We start from the raw sequence: 17,971 nt of genomic DNA on the forward strand, positions 1-17,971 counted from the left end.
TCTGCTACCTTTTCAATGAATGCATTGTAGATGACTTCTTCTGGAGAAAGCCTATGTAATTTTTCTACTAAATATTAACCAGATCCTAAATTTAAATGTTTTTTTATTCTTGGATCACAAAGTATTTGTTACCCTTTTCTGTAGTTCCTCTTATGGCCTAGAAACAGGAAAAATGTTACAAAGTGACAAATGAAACATAGGGGGGTTAAATAAAATTTAACAAAGGCAAGACAAGGAAAAAAATCCAGAGACTTTGGCAGCAACTTCCAGAAACAGCATCCACTTTAGTGTTAAAGTTAGAAAGACGGGGAAGAGGAAGACAACCACAGGCTGGGGAGATGGGAACATACCCATAGCCTTATAAATAATCCTGGGCATGCCATTTAACTTCCCAATGTCTTAGTTTCTTTCCCAAGAGTATATACAGCAAAGAAAAGATGGTCATTTAATCAGGAATGATGCAATGTAACTAATATCCAAATTACCAAGTATTTTTAATATGTGTAGCTCTTTTGATTTGACAAAGTACATTAATCTCAATACTTTAACCATTGGTTCTTAACACTTAGTATCTTAAATCAAGAATTCTTCTGGGGATGGATTTCATTGGATTCATGAATTCCTGATATTACAGGAAAAGTTGTTTCTTATCCATATTTTTTTCCAGGGGAGAGGATCCATGGCTTTCATGATACTTAAAGATAGTCTTCACCCCAAAATGTTAATAAACAAGAAACAAGAAGTAACCAATTAACTCAGGACATTTTAATTTATAAACAAGGTGATGAGGAAATCTTAAATCAGTTATTTCCATGAGTGTATATTTCTGTCAGCCCTAGGACAGGGCAGTAGTTCTCCCAAACCATTGTAATACCAAAAAAATTAATTTTAGATCCTCTGTTTTGCAGAGGAAGACCACAGGTGATCTCATGTGGTTCTAGGAAAGGGCTTAGCACCCTGAAAATATTTCCCCACATGTTTCAAAAATGCGCTAAATCATTTCAACAAGGGCCTAATGCGTTTATTCTGCAATGAGTATTAAGGGCTATAATGCAAATGTCCCAAAACATTTCAAGTAATGCATTACAAATTGCATGCTGTGGTATGAATAATGGTTATTAGACCTTTGCAGAAAACTTGATCAGAGGAAGAACAGGTGCATGAGGCACTATGCTACAGCAGAGCCAGTCGAATCTGTTACAACTCTCTCAGATTAATTTCCAACCAGTTAATGTCAGATAATCAGGGCCTGAGCTGACTGTTTAAAGTCTTTGTAACAGTGAAGATATGAATGGCTGAGCAGGAGGGAGTACCCAGTCACCCAGCCACTGTTCCTTGATACCTGGCCTGTCACCAACCTCTTTCCAGAATTTACAGCGAGAGGGTGGGCAGGCAGATGGAAATGTGGGTTTCTCTCTGCATGCCCCAAATGTCCAGAATTTAGTAAAATAAAAGTTCTGCCTCCGTTTTTAATAGGCAACTTTCATGAAACCAGTATCTCAAAAGACAACAGTAATAAAAACAAAATAATATAATTTACTTGGACATTCTAATCATTTTGAACCAATTGAATAAAGATGCCCGAACTGATAAAATGTATCAAGGAAATAGCTATGAAAAGAAGCACTGATGTAAAATAATTTTGTTGTAATTTTTCTAAATAAAAAAAAAATGTGATTTCTGGGACTTCCAGGGAATATGCTAGAATAGGGAGCTCCGAGACTCAGTCCTCCCCCCAATACAATCATTAAACAGCCAGAAACTGTCTGAAAGTATTTTGAAACAGAGATTGAATTAGTAGTCAAAAACCTCCCAATTAAGAAAAACCCAGGACCACATGGTTTCACAGGGTTATTCTACCAACTTTCCAAGAAGACTTTATTGTAATTCTCCTGAAACTCTTCCAAACAATTGAGAGGAGGGAACACTCCCAAATTCATTCCATGAGGTTAACATCATCCTCATAACAAAGCCAGTAAAGATCACAAGAAAAAAAAACTACAGACCCATATCTCTTATGAGTATAGATGCAGAAATCCTCAAGAAAATACTAGCAAACTGAATCCAATAGCATATTAGAAGAATTATACACCATGACCAAGTGGGACTTATCCCTGGTGTGCAAGGTTGTTTCAACATAAGAAAATCAGTTAATGTAATACACCACATTAACAGAATGAAGGGAGGGGGCACATGATCATTTCAATTGACACAGAAAAGGCATTTGACAAAATACAGCACCCTTTCTTGATAAAAACACAACTCTAGGAATAGAAAGATACTTCCTCAACATGATAAAGGGTGTTTTATCCTACTTAAACATCCTACTTAATGGTGAAAGACTGAAAACTTTTCCTTTAAGATCAGGAACAATACAAGGATGCCCACTGTCACCACTGTTATTCGGCATTGTACTGGAAGTTCTCTCCAGTGCAATTAGGCAAGAAAAATAAATAAAAGGCATCCAAATTGGAAAAGAAGGGATGAAAATTTCCCTATTTTCAGATTATATGATCCTATTCACAGAAAATCCTAGAAAATCCACAACAAAGCTCCTAGAGCCAAAAAATGAATTCAGCAAAGTGGCAGCATACAAGATCAACATGCAAAAATCAGTAGTGTTTCTGTACAAAAGCAATGAACAATCAGAACAAGAAATCAAGAAAAAAAATTCCACTCACAATAGCAACTAAAAGAATCAAATATCTAAGAATAAATTCAACCAAAGTATGTAAAGGACTTGTACAGAGAAAACTATCAGACTTGCTAAAAGAAATTAAAGAAGACCTAAATAAATGGAAGGGCATTCCATGTTCATGAATTGGAAGACTAAATGTCATTAAGTTGTCAATACTGCCCACTGGAATTTACAGATTCAATGAAATCCCAATCACAATTCCAGCAGCCTTCATTGCAGAAATGGGAAAGTCAATCAACAAATTTATGTGGAAGGGTAAGGGGCTCTGAATAGCTAAATCCATCTTGAAAAAGAAGAATGAAGTTGGAAGATTCACACTTCCTGATCTTATAACTTATTACAAAGCCACAGTAATCAATACAGCATGGTGCTGGCACACAGACAGCCATGTAGACCAATGAATTGAGTCTCAGAGATCAACCCTCACATTTATGTCCAACTGATTTTTGACATGGTGGCAAAGACTATTCAATTTGGAAAGAATAGTCTCTTCAACAAATGGTTAGGAAAACTGGATCTCCATTGGCAAAAAAAAAATAAAAAATAAAAATGATGATCCCTACCTCACACCATATACAAAAATCAACTCAAACTTGATCAAAGATCTAAATATAAGATCTAGAACTATCAAACTTCTTGAAGAAAATGTGCAGAAGCATCTTCAGGACCTTGTGTTAAGCAATGGATTCTTAGACTTTACACACAAAGCACAAGCAACAAAAGAAAAAAATAAGTGGGACCTCATCAAAATCAAAAACATTTATGCATCAAAGGACTTTACCATGAAAGTAAAATGACAAACTACAAAATGGAAGAAAATAGTTGGAAACCACATATCTAATAAAGGATTAATAATCCAATATATATAAAGAAATTCTTCAGCTTAACAACAAGAAGACAGCCCAATTAAAAAATGGGCAAAATATTTGAACAGACATCTTTCCAAAGAAGACCTGAATGGCCAGAAAACACATGAAAAGTTGCTCAACATCATTAGTTACGAAGAAAAGGCAAATCAAAACCACAATGAGATACCATTTCACACCTATTAGAATGGATGCATTTTAGAAATGGAAAATAACAAGTGTTGTAGAGGAAGCAGAGAAATAGGAACACTCATTCCTTGTTGGTGGCAATGTAAAACGCTGCAGCCACTGTGGAAGACAGTTTGGTGGTTCCTCAGGAAGCTAGGTATAAAACTGCCATATGATCTGGCAATCCCACTATACTAGGTGTACAACTCAGAACTGGAAAGCAAAGACATGAACCGACATTTGCACACTGATGTTCATAACCACATCATTCACAATTGCTGAAAGATGGAAGCAACCCTAGTGTCCATCAACCAATGAATGGATAAACAAAATGTGTTATATTCACACAATGGAATATTCTTCAGCTGTGAAGAAGGAATTAAGTCCTGATACATGAAAAAATACAGATGAACCTTGAAAACATCATGTTGAGTGAAATAAGCCAGATGCTAAAGGACAAATACTGTATGATCTCACTGATTTGAAACAATTAGAATAAGCAAGCTCATAGAGTCAGAATTTAGAATCTAGATTACCAGGAGATTGGGTGGGGATAGGGAATGGGAAGCTAAGGCTTAAAATAACAAGTTCTTATTTGGAATGATGGAAATGTTTTGGTAATGGATGGTGGTGCGTGCCAGCATAACCTTATAAATTCAATTAACAACATTGAAAAAAAATCTGAATATGATTAAAAGGGGAAATGTTAGAATGTTTATATGGCAAGAGAATAAAATTTTAAAAAAAAATCCATGGAACTACACTTCACAAACAGTGAACTATAAGTTAAACCATGGACTTTAATTAAAAGTACAGTTATTAAAATGTGCTATAATCAATTGCAATAAATGTTCCACACCAATGCAAGGTGTTAGTGGTGGGATGGTATATGGGAATCCTCTATTTTATGCATGATTGTTCTGTAAACCCACAACTTCTCTAAAAAAGGGGGAAAAGGGCTGTTCCTCATCCCCTTTTCTAAAGACTTTCTAAAGATGCAGCCTGGCCTTTATTAGGAACATAGCTTATATGCTTTCAGTGTTAAAATATTTTTTTTTATGAAGCAAGGATGGTGGTAGATAATGGTTGTAATTTCAGATGTACTTACTTAGCAAATAAATGTTAGCAGCTCTGTTGGTTTTCTATTTTTTTTTTTTTTTTTTTTTTTTTTTTGGTTTGGTTTTTTAAAAGTTGCCCTTGAAATCCAAAATCCACTTCACTGAAGAAAAGTTGGTAGGGCATAAAAGGATAGGGTTGCCAGATAAAATACAGGACTTCCAGGTAAATTTGAATTTCAGGTAAACAATTAATAATTTTTAGTATATGTATGTCCCAAACAAAAAATTCTTTATTGCTTATCTGAAATTCATTTTTAATTGGGCATCTTGCATTTCTATTTGATAAATCAAGCAACCCTAGAAAGTGAGAATTTTGATGGCTCAAAATAATCTTTACATATTTCACAATTGTGCTTAGGTGAGCTCTGAAATGGTGTTTTTTTTTTGTAGGGGGTTGGCTGGTAGCTTTGCTTTATTGGAAAGACTGTAATTTCATTTTGAGATCCTTCTGACTAAATCATTTCAGCTTCACACTCTTGTGTAATATTATTGGACTCCCTTAATGAAATTATAACTCAAGCAAGATATTTCATTCTCTTGTTGTAAATTAGCTTGGGCCATGAGGGTTCAGGGAGAACAAATCCTTCTCTGGGTTTTATTCTTATTGTTTGATAGAACGAAGAAGGAACACTCGTTTATATTTGAGTTATTTATTAAGTTCTCTTTCAGTGAACATTATATTGTTGCCAGTCCCTACTGGAAACAACAGCTGTTAACAGGGTCCTGAATGAATTTCAAGTGTGAACTCTAGTGGCCTCGGGAAGTCCTGGCTAAAGAGAAAACATGCTCAGCAACAAAAAAAGAGCAAGTTTCAGGCCATGGATCGGGGCGCCTGAATGCCAACAACAAATAAAACCACCAGTTAGCATTTTCCAGAGAAATTGCACTTAGACTGTGGGACACGGAGCCAAAATGGGAGCATGGTATTAACAGTTCTCTTTTTATTACAGAAAAAGACAAAAAAGAAGTATAATAAAAATACAGTAACCTTACTTAAAAAAAAGTTTGCATTCGATATTGACGCCTTCAGAAACAAGTGGAAGGTATTTTATCTAGCCAAGTAAATAAACATGTGGTGATTAATGCCCCTGACAACTTGAAGAAACATTAGGAAAAATAGGAAATGATTCTATTTGGTACCAGAGTGATGTTCCTGTGGCTCCAATGTCAATATTTTTAAAATAAATGTCAAGATTCATAACACGATTAACTATAAAAACTTGGAAGAAGTCAGGAAGTGCAATTGAGGGGTGGGAATCTGAGAACCAAGGAAGTCTCCAATGTGCTGTGTTTCTGGATAGGGATCTCTTCTGTATTGGAGAAATTTCTTCTTAGAGATAAGTACTCCTAACTTCTGTGGTTTGATTTATTAGATAGGAATCTCTAAAAGAAGGAACTTTTCTTGTGACTCCTTTTTATTTCTCCCTGTGGTACCCCCAATCTACAGTTCCTCGCGCTCTCTGCTTAAAAATGAAATTGCTGAGACCAAGAAAAAAAATTGTATTTTATTAGTCACCTGAGGCATTCCTAGTTTGGTCCATTTTCACTCTCAGGTGCACCTCATATAATGCACTGTACCCAGAGGTGTCCAGTACATTTGATTAGCTTCACCTTATTCTACCCCACTACCATAAAGTATCATTGGAGAGCAATTTATGGGCTGTAGGTAGAAGGGCATTTCCAAAGGCTTTCTTTCACAGTTTTTATTCTACTTCCCCGCTTCCAGGAAATACTATTCAGATGGGTCCCTACTGCTCTCAGAGAGTCTCAACCAGTCATCTGTTCTCCTCCCTGCTTGTCCTCCTCCTCTGCTCCTTCTCTTCCCCTCTTCTATTTCTACTCAAACACCCAAAAGTGGCATGGCTATGGTTTGGGATGAGTCCAGTTTTTTTTCCCTTCCATGTCAAGTCCACAAAGCAAAATCCAGTAATGGGGAAAAATAGTTTTGGCTTTATTTACATTTTTAAAAAATTTAATTCAATTTTATTGAGTTTCTTCACATACCATACAATCATCCAGTGTGCACAATCAAAGGCCCACAGTACCATCATACAGCTGTGCATCCATTATTACAGAAAGGAAATAAAAACAAAAAAGAAAACTCAAATCCTCCCATACCCCTACCCCTCACCCTCCTCCATTATTGATTCATGGTATTAGTGTAGTACATTTGTTACTGTTGATGAAAGAAAGTTAAAATACTAGTAACTGTAGTACATAGTTTGCAATAAGTATATTTTTCCCTATATACCCCTCTATTATTAGCTTCTAGTTGTAGTGTCATATATTTGTTCTAATTCATGAAAGAGATTTCTTGTCCACCACAAGATTCACTGTTATACACATTCCCATCTTTTAACCTCCAAATTTCCTTCTGGTGACATACGTGACTCCAAGCCTCCCCTTTCCATCACATTCACTCAACACATGGTTCTTTTTTAATGGTGGATTTTTTGTTTTTTTACTTGCTTTCATTCCTCTCTGTTAAAGGAAGTTGCTATGGAAGGTGATGTCCCACCCAATTTTGTAAGCAGATGTAACATTGTTACCCTGGAAACTATAGCTTTAAGTTTTGAGGGATGTGGAGCAAGAGGAAGGGAGATGCCAGAAATAAGAAAAGAAGAAAGATAGAAATCCTTAAAATTTAAAATTGAATGGAATGAGGAATTTGATAAAATGCTGTCAGAAATTCAATAAAAGACTGGACTGGAATTAAGTGGTTGAAACCAAAATGACCTCTCAACCTTCCTTGTCCAACACATCAGTAATAAGAACATATGAAAGCCTTGAGTTTTTCTGAAACTCTATGTCAAAAGTGCATCTCCTGTTCTTTTTTTCTTTCCAGACAAAGTAAGCATATTGTCAACCTTCATGGCTCCCTTCAAGTACCTAAGCCCCGGTACCACAAATACAGAAGATGAAGACAATTTAAGTAAGCAGCAACCCTTTCCCCAAACCATGGATGGAGTCCCAGGCTGTATGTGAAGAGGAAGTTTTCCCAACTGTGCCCAAAGGCTTAAGATCCTTGCAGTAGTAGGGGGTAGGGGGCAGCGGTCCCAGCTTCTCAGAGCAAGAGGCTCTGTGCCTTTCCTCAGCCTAGAGTCCTAGATGCCCTCCAGCACCAGAAAGTGTCAGTACTGACCCCCAGGGACATAGGAACCACCACATTGGTTCTCTTGGACCATTCCCTCCCCTCTTTCCTGTGTTTCTCTCCTCCTCCACAAAAAAGAGGAATGCAGTGTCTTTGAATGCAGCTTATACAATTATTTCACAAGGGAAGATTCTGGCACATGAAACTGGAGAGACACAAAAGCAGGGTCATACAGGTACCACCAAGTTGGTTTGAGGAAGAGGATCCGAACAGTTTCTGTTCAGACCAAGAAGGAGACCTCAGAGTAGACAGGATTGGTATGGGGGGGTGCGAGGGTGTGTGTGTGATTCTGGGGAGTTTTTGGCATGCAGCACGCTCTCCTCTTGTTTGTAACATATTGTCAAGCATTAAAAAGAGGGGGATGAAACATTCCAAATCACATGAACATCCCTTTGCATTTTAATATCACGTAACAGATGGGTTCGTTTCTAAGCCAAGAAGAGTTAAGAATGTGCGTGTTGTGGTGGGATGGGGCAGAAGCAAAATGTTTATTGGCGGTTGTTAGGTTTGTTGGCTTCACCAAGGGAGGGGCTTGCTCTGGAATATTAGCCATTTTGCCATCAGTTTTTAAGAAACACAATATACATGTGTGAACAGCTCCTTCCCAAACTTTATAAAAAGAGAATTGACAATGTTGGAAACTGAGGTTGTTACTCTGGATTTTTCTACAAAAGCAAAGTCATAGAGAATCACTGAATGTCAGAATCAGAGGGAACTTCAGAGATGACCTAGTCTGATACCTTCATTTTATGAACAAGGAAGTAAAGGTGCAGAGGATAAAGAGAAAGTAAAATTGGGAATAGAACTGGGTTCAGAGCTCATTCCTCAGTAAAGCATACAGCTTGGAGTGAAACCTGGACAAATGATTGTTTCTATTCTAGAATCATCTAATCTTGAAAATTTCCAGAAGATTGGGTAAATTATGATAGCTACTTGAGAAATTCATAAAATTTATAGAAATTAAAAAAGCATGTTTAAAACATATGTGCACACAACACACACACACACACACACACCAGGCTGAATGTGATGTGCAGACAGAGCTATTTGATAAGGCATGTGGATGAAATCTCTCAGAAGGAAAATTTTACTCACCGTTTTCTTCTCTTTCCACCATGAACTGCCGTAAGCCTGGCTCTACCTAGTCTCCCTAAGGAGAAAAAGAAATGAAGGAGTGAGCAAAGGTTAGAGAACATTTAGGAGTGGAGGGATCATCTTTTTAACGTACAGAAATGCAGTAGTCACCTTTTTGTAGCAACCACAGGATCAAAAACTTGAGAAACAATCGCCTAGTGTCCTTGGAAAGTTACCACATTTTACTTTATGAGGTTATTGAAAGTGTAACATCCCACGCAGGAGCTTCTCCTCTTTCAACTTCCAACACCACAACAGGGTCACAGTTTCTGATCCTAGAACTACTGCTAGGAAAGGAGAAGCAGTCTAGTGTTCTGGCCAAGACTGTCTGAATTTAATCTTAGACTCTACTACTTTTTAGCTATATAACCTTGGGCAATTACTTTTACTTCCGAGAGACTCAGTTACCTCATTTGTAAAACAGGGATAGCAATAAAACCTAAATCATAGAGTTGAGGTGAGAATCAAATAAGATAATACATGAAAAGGATTTTAGGCAAGGACCCGGAATCTAGAAAATGCTCAAAGTTAGCCAACCTAGTAAGTAAAGCTATTTTCCCTAATTCAGATCACTGGCTAATAGGTAGAAACTCACAAATAAGAATACAATTTTTAATTGATTATGATATAACAAAATGCTTTTGAAATTAAAAAATATTATTTTCTATCAATGGATTAATCACCCCCCTTTGTAATGGATGCTGTTAATTGATTCAGTGAATCCTATTTTTATGGATTGTTCAGAGATAAAACTCCAAATTGATTAGACCTGTCATAATAGTTTTTTCTACCATTACCAATTCTGTCTTATCTATTTGCTACCCAAATGCCACTGATGGATAGAAAAAGAGTAAGTGCTGATTCCCTTGAAGGTTGAGTGTGTGTGTGTGTGTGTGTGTGTTTGTGTATACATGTTCGTGTGCAGGGAAGACCAGTAAGTAGGAGAAGCAAAGATCAACTTATTTTGAAGGCTCATGTTTTATTATATTTGAATATCAAATATTTGGATTCCACTCCAAATATGTCTTGGTTGGTTTTAATATACAACAGTTTTACATTTTTTACCATTGAGTGGGATTTGACCATTCAGGAATATACGCCATGTTTGCCCCTGTTTTCCTGGATCCTTTGTATCCCCTGGCATATATCATTGTTCATTCCTAGAACTATGGATTCCTCAATTTAAAGGGCACAGAGCTAAGAGAAAGGAAAAAAGTATACCAGACAGGAAACATAGTCTGAGAGAAGATAGCACTTTATAAGGCCCCCAACCCGGAAGCCAGTGATCAGTGAGGTGGGTTTGGCTAAGACTTCATCATTTAATTCTACGTTTTTAAGACTTCTCTTCAAACCCTAAAAAGTGAGTGAATTACTGCTCATTCTGCCATCTCTTCTCTAATTTAAGATACCTAAAATTTTAATTTGACCAAGATCACGTAAGGAAGGGGCTGAGATGCCCACATTGGACCAAGGCTGTTTGATTGCAGAATCCGTGCTCTTTGCACCAAGGGTTCTGATGGCAAGAAATGGCATCCACCAGGCCGTATCTGCTTAACTCTCAGTCATACCCATGTTCAGGAACAGCTTCATGGGATCATGTGTGATGACTCTTTCAACTGAGGCTGTCTTCTGCCTGCCTAGCCTGATCAACGAAAGCTATTCTCTGCTATGGTGCCAATGTATGATTAGCAAATGCCAGGACCTTGCTAAACTAAGTAGACAAAAGTAAGAAGGCAAATGTGGTTGCCCATCATCTTATGCTGCATTCTATCATAACAGATGCTCTAAATCCAAATTTCTACTTTCATGGTTTTTCAGACCCACGTGCCATGTCCTTCTTCCTTGAATGGAGAATCCAGGTTGCCTGTCTTTCTCCTATTGGTAGACCTCGTCTTACAGAAAGGAAACATTGTTCTTTTTTTTACAACTAGGGGCTGCTTAACAACAATAGCCTTCACCAGGAACAATATTATCTCTTCAAATGTAGCATGGCATATCGGATGGCTGGCTCTCTGGAGCCCTTCTGACCTGCAGACACAGGCGATGCTGTTGCTAGTGATGCATTCACATTCTGGAGAGTTCTCGATGATGCCAATTCTTGAGGGGAAGTCTGGTGTGCATAATGACCAGACAGAGGACGGCTTGCCCGGAAAGAGAGGCAGCAAAGGAGGAAGAAGCACATAAATAACCACATCAGCAAGCACCCAGGCAGACAGTGACATTTCACACTCGTCAGGTTGATAAACATAATGAGATCACATCAAAAGACGTACGTAAACTATACACCTGCCTTCTCCACTTTTTGAATGATGGCAGGAAATGCACAAATATAAGGCAGCCTACGTAATCGAACTTAATAAATCCAGAAGCATATATTTTGCTTGGAAAATGAAAGTTTAACCACAGCCATGAAATTATACAATTTTGCTCTTTCTCCCCAAAATGGCAATTCTTTGATGTGTTAAACCTTTAAACTTAGCACTATATTTGCTGACACTTTTTGTCAAACAAGCTAATGTACTTGAGGCTCAGGAGACAAATCAATGTGTGAGAGAAGCAGAATGGAAATAATTTCATTTTGCATTTCCCCTTATATATGTCTGTCTGACTTAGACATTTTCTTTTAGTGCTTGGCTGTTTTCAAATTGCTCATGATTATTCTATTACTGCTGCTTATGGTATTTATCTAATGTAGTTTGAAGTTATTTGCCTGCTTTTTTTCTGATTTCCACAATGGAAGGACATGTGCAACTGCCTGATAATCTGATGTTCTTGCAAAGACCTTATAAAAGACACAGCTAACAGATACCTCATTTTAAGATACCTGAAAGTATAAAGTAATTTACTAATGCATAGAGGTAGAATGTGAAACCTGCCACTGTTGGCACTGAGGAAACCAGGCATGTGGTTTTGTTGGGAGAGGGATTCTTTAAGGAAAAGCCTCTGAATCTAAACCAGAAATTTTTCAAGGTGGGGAGTATGTATGAGCCCCTGATGGGGGTGGGGGTGGGATGGGCGGATTCCCTGTCCCCCAGATCACTTCTACTCTTCTGCTCCCCTCTCTGTGTCACCAGTATTCTCCTGCAGGGGTGATTTTGCCTCCCTCCTCCCTGGGCACACACACATGCACGTTCGTTATTTTATATACCAAGGCACTATGTCCCTGTTGGAACTCTCTGGGGAGTGGGTAAGGAGCAATGGCCTCCTGTCCTGCCTGTGTGAGTAGCAGCTCTGAGGAGCTTGAAACAACTCAACTCACCTAGGAAAGCCACATGTGCCAAAAAAGCTGAAAAGTCATGATTTGTGTCTGTTTGTGTGCCTGTGGCATGTTCTTGTGTGTCTGTGTCTATGTGTGTGGTTCTGCATGTGAATGGGTCTGTGCATATATGTGTATCACTGTGAATGTGTGTGTGTGCAGATGTGTGTATAAGAGAGAGTGAAAGAGAGAGGATTGGGGTAAGGTGGGAGGATGGGTAAACCTTTAAATGAACCTTAATATACAGCTGAATTTTAACAAGCTATTTCCCCAGCCAGGCCTCTAATATAAGATTTCTTTTGGAGCTACTCGCAGCTGTAACATACTATGAGTTTATGAGTTAGTGCTGGCAAGAATAGTAATTATTTGGGAGAATGAATTCCAGAGTAAAATTAGAGGATTCAATCATTTCTTAAATCCTGTTATGAACCCCGAGTTTGACTTGTTCCAAATGTACGAGTAATTTTTAGAATCAAATAGTTTTATCGTATTGGTCCCTCAAGTCCTATAATCTCAAATCCCTAGGAGAACCCTAAGAGAAGCACACTGCTTGCCCTGCTTAATGCCCTTAAAAGACAATAGCAACTATTGTAACTATTTGGTAGTAATAATTATCCATAATAACACTAACAAAACACACATTTTTGAGGATCTACAATATTTGATAGATGATGTTAAAAGTTCTACCTGCATTGTCTAAATTAATCCTCACAATAAATCCTTCGTAGGAGGCATGATTTTTATACCAAGTTGCAAAGCAGAAAATTGAGGCTTGGGGAACTGGGTAACGTGCCAAGGTTACACAGCCAGTACCCAGGTATAGCTGAATCCAAGGCCTGTGCCCTTAATTACTGTGGAGAAACCAACAAGTTCACAAAGACTGGAGACTTCTTTCAGAGAGGAGGTCAAGCCTAGGCAAGTGATAAACAAAACTCAAAGGAGTGAGAACTAGAAAAAAGCTCATGCTCACACATGTCAGTGCTGGAAAATCAGTGTTAGAGCTGGAAATGGTTTGAACCCACTGCCCACACATACATGTGGAAGAGCAGATTTGTTATGCTAATCAGGCTTGTGCGAGGCTAAGTCAAAATTATTATTGCATTTCCTGAGCATATGCCAGAGGGAATTAGCTGAGGGGGTGCCCAGAATATTCTCAGGTAAGGGGTGAAAGTTTGTAAGGAACAGTCCTGCAGCGGGGAATTGCCCTAGAGCATCAAAAGGAGGAGCAGGCACCCGGGAAGTTAATGTCACACACATGAGGCCAGTTTCTGGCTCGACTTAAACTCAGAAAAGGCCCCCAGCTTCCCCTCAGCCACAAGCTTCTCAGTTTCCTGGTATGACTTCCGGTGTGAACACAGACCCAAAGGCCAGGAAGTGGAGGACAGGGTTTGTGAAAGGGAGGGGAGACGAGCGAAGGTGTGTCAGCGGTGACAGATCCCCCCTGCGTGTTTCAAGTCCCTGAAGCTGAGATCCAACTAAACGTGTTTCTTGGTTTCCTGACTTTTTATCTCTGGGTTATTCCATGTGGCAATTGAGTGTGTGAATCCTATTAAGTAAATGAAGGGAAAAAAATGAGAATAATTTCCCGGTTCAGGGGAAGGGAATGTAACTTAATACCCTTCATGTGGAAGCAGAAAATGTTCATTTTGTGAAACCAGAGTTTGAGTCCTGTGAAAAGTTCATATAGAATCACCAGAGCAAAACTCCAGCAGGGGTCCAGCAAATTGGTGTGAGGTTTCCCGTAACCAGATGTATCTTTAAGCAGAATCCAAGCCTCAGGGGGATGGGTCACTCAGCAAAGACAAGTCCTTTGCTCACACTCCTCCCAGGGGAAAGCCATTTGTGACCCTCCCTAACCCAGACAGGGGTAGTGCCCCTCCTCTGTGCCCCCAGCCCCACCCCAGGGGCCTTCTGCATCCTTTCAGCTCCACACTTGTGACACTGCATTTATTTCTGTTTCTCCCACTAGACCATGAGCTTCCTAAAAGGGAAGACTATTTTTATCTTTTTGTATGCTTCGGGACCTACCAACACTCAGGAAGACTTAGTAAGTTTTTGTGAGAATCAACATTTGCCCTGCCAACCAAAAGGAAAAGAGAGATGCACAGGTGGATATTTGTAGTGTGGAGAGCACCATGCAGCTCACATGACCACTGAAACTTAATGACAGAGTGGGACTATTTCAAGACATCAGGCCTCTATCTCTGAAACAGCAGAAAAATCTTTAAACCTCAGAAATGAGATCTCCATTATGACTATTTGAACCAGGTTTATTGTGAGATATAAGGGGACATGTTTCCCCTTCTTTCAAGGATTTTCTGGAATTTCTGGAAAAAATGATTTGGAATGTCAGTAAATAAAATAAGCAGGCGGAGAAGTTGCGCCTGGACAAAAAAGAAACAGGTTAGAAGTGTCTGCTTAACATTTTTCCCTGCTAATTTTACAAAATATGTTACACTTTCCTATATATTACGCTTTTAGCTAAGCACATTATTTGAGCTACCTTAGTTAATCCTCATTACAACCTCATAAGGCAAATGCTGTTAAATTTCTCATTTTTTTTTTGAAAAAAAAAATGGAGTGATTTGCCCACTGGCCACATATATACTAATGATGGGATGGGGATTTGATCTCTAATCTGCTTGAATCCAGAGCCCACGAAGAAACCATTGCATGGCACTGCACTGCTTCCTTACATCTTCTGGCAGAGAAAGCCAACACTGAGGCAGAGCTGGGGTTTTGCAATCACTGCTTTGACTCAACACGCCAGTTAAACAGAGCATTCTGGGCCATTGAAAGGACTCTAACCCCTAGTCTAGTGGTTTTCAAAACTAGTGGATAAATACTACTCCCATACAGTCTAGCTGGCATGTCTAGGACAGAGTCCAGAAGTCTGCATTTTTTAAATCAGGAATTATTAAATGGAAGGGGTCCTCATACCACCGTTTAATAATCATGACTTATGCCGTGGAAAACATTAACAATGACAGTCATAATATATTTAGAGTTGTGGAAAAGTAGTATATGAAAGACATAGTGTGGGTGGAGGGGAAAAGTGTTTGATTGTAAATTCTGCTGTTCTAAGGCCACAAAGGTCATCTGATATGCTGGTGCTTTAATAACACTAACAATCTCCCTCAGTCCTCCCGTTGTGAAAAATCAATAAGAAATTAGAAAGCCCCAAGCAGGTTTCCAGACAATATGGTGTGGGGTTTGTGGTTGTATTGCTTCTTGCCTTTTTTTTTTTTTTTTTTTTAATTTTATGTTCAATTTGGAAAACTGCATGGATGATTTAATCTATTATCCCCTGGTCTGAAATACCCTAAATGGTAGAGCTCATTGTTGTATGCATACCTAAAATGCATAATGATTAACAAAAAATGATTAAGATTCGTGCATGATATTTGGAAGGTAATTGTTTCTACTCACATTGTAAATGAATGTTATGCCTCTATAACTTATAAAATTCTCAGAATCATGCTTTTGAACAAAATTACTTCTCTAGACCAAATATTTTGAGAGACAAACTGCTGGAGGAAGTAATAGTAGAACCACAATTTAGAAAATTGAACTAGTGAGAAGTTAGGATTTTAGCAATTAGAGACCACTTTTAAAACAGGGGCCAACACATTCCACTGGGAACTCCCTCTTGATGGATCAATTTATTTTCTTAATAGAGATGATGGTAGTAGTTGTGGCAGTGTAACTGAACAACTCATCCCAATCTGAAATAACAGTTAGCAAGTCAACTCAGAAAAGAACATTCGAAAACGTCAGTATACCTCTGGAAATTACCTGATTTTCAAAGACATCTTTTGTGCCCAGGAAATTGTACTTTTTTCTTTGTTATTCTTCAGCAACAATGTCATAAAAATGAAGTATCAGGAGTGCGTTTGGTGTGTCAGCTGGGTCTTACCACTGCATAACTTTCAGGGCAGAAGTGAAGGCAATATGTCTGTGTGTCAATACTAGTGAGGAGCTCAAAATCGATTTTTAAGCTGTGGTTTAGCTGTAAAAATCACCTCAAGTTTTCACTTGCTTAACAAGAAGAAAACTCATTCACAACCTGCAATGGAGCCTCCAAGGAACTTTGGAGACTTTTTAATTCCTAAAGCAAAATCTAAGATACAATCAAAGGAAAGTGCTTTGTGTGTGGTCTTGCCTCCTCCAGATGGAACAGCTCTTTAAAGCCAGGCCAATCTTATCTCACATACCCATCCATCCACTGATTGGAGACTATGGTCTTGGCATAAAAATTATTTTCTAGAGAACCTACAGAAGGGTGTTGTTATAAAATGGCCAAGTGTTAAAACCATTCCATTTTCACGAAACCACTTTTGAAGCAACAAAACAAAACAAGGAGACTAACATTTCTAGGATTGAATCACATCTCCACCAATTACCAAATGATATAGCCTCAGGCAAACAACTTCATCTCTTTGAGCCTGAGTTTCCTCACCTATAAAAGGGTGATAATAAGACCTATTTTTGGGTCCATTTGAGATGTGAGAGAGAGAACAAAGTCAAGGTCCAGAATCTAGCAGACCTCAAGGAAAGGTAACTGTACTATTGATTACTGTAATTGTCAGGATATTTCATATGAAACCTGAGAGTTTAGCATTCTACAAGAATATTCATGAGTATAAAATCATAGAATTTTATGGAATATGAAATCAATCTAATTTATACTTCAGAAACTATGTTCCTTTGGCAGCACAAAGTAGGTAAAGGGCAATAGGCATTCGGTGGATCACGTGGCAATCCATGACCAAGATTTTCTAAAGAAAACAGCTCTATCAGAGAGAAGTGGTCCAAGATGGCTAGTCCAGAAAAATTAAATTATTATTCACCTTAAATATTTATTTATTTAAAATATGTAATATTTCAAACATTACAAAATAGTGCATAAAATATTAAAATAAATTCCTTTGTATCCATCACTTAGAGTTAGCAAATTATGATTTTGCTAAATACTGCAGATAATTTTTGGCAAAAGAAATAAAACATTACAGATACAAATGAAGCCACCCTCTGCCCCCACATTCCATTTCCCTCCTTCCCTCCCCAGGGGAAGTTGAAATGTAGCCCTTCTAAGCATGTCTATAATTTTACCATGTATGTATGATTACATGAATAATATATAATTTGTGAGTTTGTATAATTTACTTTATATATTATTTTGCAAATTGCTTTTATCATCTAACATTGTATTTCTGAGATTCATCTATGTTGATATATATAGGTCTAGTTCCTTAAATTTACTGCTAAATAGTGTTCTATCGCATGATTATACCACAATTTATTTACCATCCCTCTAACTAGGAATTTAGGTATTAAGTTTTCAATTTTGCCAAAAGGGGCTGCAATGAGCATCTTTATTCATATCTGCTTTTATATCTGTCAGGTTTCTCTAAGCTATATATATGGATGTAAAATTGCTGGGTAGGGTGTGTGTTTCCTCATTTTTACCAGAGTCTCCCTAGATGCTTTCAAAAGTTGTTGTGTTTATTGTCACTACCACCAATCTGTGGATGCCATATCCTTAAAAAAACTATAGCATTTTTAGTCTTTTTTAAATGT

At 38.0% G+C, this 17,971-nt stretch overlaps 1 protein-coding gene across 5 annotated transcripts in view; it reads left to right on the top strand.

Moving 5' to 3' along the window:
* The window catches only part of ADARB2 (adenosine deaminase RNA specific B2 (inactive)), a 604,351-nt gene that overhangs the window by 384,950 nt on the left and 201,430 nt on the right, over positions 1 to 17,971 (top strand). For 4 of the 5 annotated variants that reach the window (XM_037835667.1, XM_037835670.1, XM_037835668.1 and 1 more), the window contains exon 2: positions 7,696 to 7,782. The exons of the other annotated variant lie outside the window; for it this stretch is intronic. In XM_037835667.1, the coding sequence (XP_037691595.1) occupies positions 7,696 to 7,782 (87 nt within the window). The remainder of the gene's footprint in view (positions 1 to 7,695; positions 7,783 to 17,971) is intronic. 5 annotated transcript variants of the gene reach the window in all.

This window comes from Choloepus didactylus, chromosome 5 (assembly GCF_015220235.1).
Source record: "Choloepus didactylus isolate mChoDid1 chromosome 5, mChoDid1.pri, whole genome shotgun sequence".
NCBI classification, from domain to species: Eukaryota; Metazoa; Chordata; class Mammalia; order Pilosa; family Megalonychidae; genus Choloepus; species Choloepus didactylus.